Here is a 4,026-nt window from a genome sequence, read left to right as displayed (position 1 = left end):
CCCACTCCATGTACCAAAACCCATCATTCGTCGCCCCCGCCATCACTCTTCATTTCCCCATCAAACTACCCCCAAGCCTTGTTAAAAGTAAAATGATGTTTTAAATATATAACATAATTAAAGCATATAACTTAAAATAGTGGTATATAAAATAATAATATTGAAAATATTATGCATATAAAATATAAAAAATATTTCTTTTTTTATCCATTATTTCGATAATGAAAAATAAGTTAACCTAGAAAAAATCTTGCAAACATATATATAAGGAGTAAAATAAATATATTTTCCTTTCTTTGGTAGTGGAATTCATACACCAAAACAAAACACCCCAACTGCCAAAATTTCCTAGATTTAGACCTGTCGCCAGCCTCCCTTCCAATCTTGCCTTCCTTTTAAGCCCCTCCTAGCCTCCTCCCTGCTACCATTGTTCTCCATTCATATATATATATATATATATATATATATGTATATAGTCACAACCCTTTACCTCTCACCCCTAAAATCTATCAATGGCTCCTCTCCCCCCTCTCTCATAGTTCTCCATTCACAATATACATATATATAGTCACACTCCCTTTGCCTCCCCTAAAATCTATCAATGGCTCCTCTTGCCCCTCTCTCAGAAGAACCCACCATCCCCTGCTCCTCGTCCTCCTCTAAACGCTCTCTTTCTCTTCGCTCTTGGCTCAAGAACTACATCCCCCATCTTTTCCTCCACAAACGCTCCGACCTCAAGCTCCTTCTCAGCGTCCTCGCCTGCCCTCTCTCCCCCATTGCCATCCTCCCCAAACACTCCCTCCAGGTCTCCTCTGAGTCCCAGTACATTATCCACCAGTTTAGAGCCACAACAAGATGTAGCAAGATAGAGAGTGGCGGGGGAAAGAACATGTTTGTTGCTGGGAGAGTGAAAATGGTGAAGATGTTGGAGCTAGGGCTTGCTTCTTCTTCCAATAATCCTGGAGAGTACCATGAAGGTTGCTTTGTTATGTGGCAGATGGATCCTGATCGGTGGTTGATTGATCTCTCTGTTTCCGGCAATCGGGTCATGGCCGGGAGTGATGGTAAGGTGGCCTGGCGCCGCACGCCGTGGCTCAGCGCTCATGCTGCTCGCGGGGCTGTGAGGCCTGTCCGGCGTGCTCTTCAGGTCATTTTTTTTGTTCTTGTTCATCATCTTCCATGCTAATTATCTGTTCGCTTTTTGAGCATTCTGGTTTTTGTTTATAAAAAAAAGGAAGTAAAAAAATTCTTTTTTCTTTTACTTGTTCGAGGTTTTTTATTAGATGATAAAGCTTTGTTGTTTTGCTTTTAGAGTTTGGACATAATTAGCTGTTCTTTATTGTTAATCATTGCGGGTTTCTTCTTGATGGAAGTCATATAGGCACCATCAAGCTGTTGTTTGGTTTGCACATTTTTGCGCCGTCGCAAATTGCACTTTGGACATAATTTATGCAGGCTAATTCTGGATTTCTAGGGATTAGGGTGATATAGTATTGATATTGCTTTATTTAATTATGTATTTATTCTTTAGGGAAATGAGTGCATATTTGCTATATGGTATTTATGAATCTACGCTCTTTATTAAAATGCCCGTTAAGTAAATATGTTTGTGCATACTCTGTTTTGCCTTTTTTACTGAAGTTATAGTAGCCTCATCTTCTGTGACATTGGACTTTCTATATATATATCTGAATATTGAGTTAGAAAAGCATTGCTAGTTGGATGTTTATTTATCAATTATCATGATATATTCATGGAAGTTCTGAGATGTTTGTTTGATTCAAATAGATCTTATTTGCATTTCTTTCTGATCTGTTAAAAACTGAAACAGAATTTAGGGTAGCTTTTGTGCATGTTAATTTTCAATTGATTTAAAGCCAAAATTCCAAAATAAGCAGAGGGCTGAACAACCGATTTCTTATTTGTTGCTACTCCTGTTTTGATAAATATTTGTATTTGATTGCAAGTCTTTTATTATTATCTTCCTAGCAAAACAATTTAGACTATTTCTGATCGACTACTTGGAATAGATAAATTAATAAACAGATTTGGTGCTATTCCTCATGTCTTCAAATTCCATCAGAATTTTTTGTTTGCTTCAAGTAGAACAAAGTTTCATTTGTCTACCAAGATGAGGTAAACTGTAATCTTTTAGTGGAGGGAAGGCAAATATGATGGAATTAGAAAAATAAGAGAGCATGAATTGAAAAGGAGAACTAGATCCTATGTTTTTTTCTCTGTTGTGTACTTTAGCTATTATACTTTCAAAATTCCATTAGTTTTGGAGTAAATTTGGCCTCTAGTGCTTTTCCAAATATAAGTTGGTTTTGCAATAAAGGAAATTATTGCTGTCGGAATCCTTATCTATCTAGATGTTTAAGACTCTAGGAGTATGTGTATTAAAATATGACTTCTTATTTCATGTAAAATGGTAAACCATTTCCTACTGAAGGGAATGCACAGAGAACAAGAGAAATGCTAATGGCATTAACCATTCTCCTTTCTAAAATGAGAAAGGGAGATTCGACAATGTCTCAACTCAATTGCATTCACATATTATATGAACATATGAAATAAATTAATACTTGTATGGCTTATTATATGTACCAAAGAATCAGTATTAGACTGTTACTGAAAGTAACTTTACTAGAGGTTTACTTCAGTTTGGTCACTGCAAATTTTATCATACAGGGATTAGATCCTGTGACAATTGCAGCTGCATTTTCCCCTGCAAAACGTATAGAAGATAGGTACATAGGGGATGAGGAATGTTTTGTTCTGAAGTTGAGCACAGATTCTTTGACTCTTTCAATCCGGAGTGATAACACTGCAGAGATAATCAAACACGACATGATCGGCTACTTCAGCATGCGGAGCGGTCTGTTGGTGCAACTAGATGACTCCCAACTGACACGAATCGAGTACCCTGGTGCCCAGGCATTGTACTGGGAGACAATTATCTCATCACGTATTGAGGATTATCGCGAAATTGATGGTGTTTTGATTGCACACTCAGGGCGGTCCACTGTAAACTTGGAAAGGTTCGGAGTCGGCATGAAAACTCAGAGAGTATCTACCCAGATGGAGGAGAAATGGACAATTGATGATGTGGTCTTTAACGTTCTTGGTCTCTCCGCTGAATGCTTCATCCCTCCGGAGGAGATCAAGAACACGTAATTTTGCTTATTGTCCTTTCTTTTTGTCTTTTAATTAGAAAGTGACCTAGGCATAATTGTTATACAAAATCAAAATGGCATTATCTGACCTCAGCAGTTTTATGTATATATGCAATAAATAAAGTCTGGTTCTCTAGCTAAGCAATTTTGGTTTGTTGCGTTGCTCAGTTGGAATGTGTCACATGATACTACTGTGCCTTCAATTGGAAAACATTTTAAATTCAATCTTAAGAGCTGATGCCTGTTTGAATGCATGTTTGTCCACTTCTAATTATGACCTAAGATGGAAAGGAATCTGTGTATTTTTGAAGTATCGGTTTGGTTGATTATGTCGCATGTGCTATCTTTTCGAGGGACATTGATTGTTCTCCTGCACATGGTGGCCTTTTCTTTTTGCCCTGGAGTGGTACAATGGAATAACATGGCTAGAGTTAGCATAGCATGGCAAGTAGCATTTGGAAGCGCGTAACTTTTTATTCAGGTGTGCATCAGTCTGATGGGATGGATCATGGAACATTGGAGAGGAATGCAGCGAATGCGTCTATTTGGGGGTTTCTATGTTTTTCTTTTTTATTATTATTTTTTTCATTTTTTACTTTTTAAGTACGTTATTTTTTAAAATTATTAAAATAATATTGACGCCAACACCCTGTCTGTGCTAACCATGCTAGACTATTGTTTGAAGGTCGCTCAATATTTTCTCATTTTAATTTGAAATAATGTTATTTCTCTATTTTTTTCAAGTGGAATGTGTTTCGTCGGACAGCATGGTGAAAAGATCGAAATTCGAAGGTGTAGAAATATTTTCGATGAAAAAAATGTATGTTGAATTATCATTTAATTGATGCAA

General features: G+C 36.9%; 1 protein-coding gene across 1 annotated transcript; it reads left to right on the top strand.

Moving 5' to 3' along the window:
- Positions 1-413: 413 nt before the first annotated feature.
- LOC120252489 lies at positions 414-3,401 on the top strand. The gene is made up of 2 exons (XM_039260660.1): positions 414-1,147; positions 2,692-3,401. The coding sequence occupies exons 1-2, from the start codon at positions 602-604 to the stop codon at positions 3,175-3,177; spliced, it is 1,032 nt and encodes a 343-aa protein (XP_039116594.1). The 5' UTR covers positions 414-601; the 3' UTR covers positions 3,178-3,401.
- Positions 3,402-4,026: the final 625 nt, after the last annotated feature.

This window comes from Dioscorea cayenensis, chromosome 21 (genome assembly GCF_009730915.1).
Source record: "Dioscorea cayenensis subsp. rotundata cultivar TDr96_F1 chromosome 21, TDr96_F1_v2_PseudoChromosome.rev07_lg8_w22 25.fasta, whole genome shotgun sequence".
NCBI classification, from domain to species: Eukaryota; Viridiplantae; Streptophyta; class Magnoliopsida; order Dioscoreales; family Dioscoreaceae; genus Dioscorea; species Dioscorea cayenensis.
Note: the sequence above shows the minus strand (reverse complement) of the source record. Positions and strands in the feature narration are given on the sequence as shown.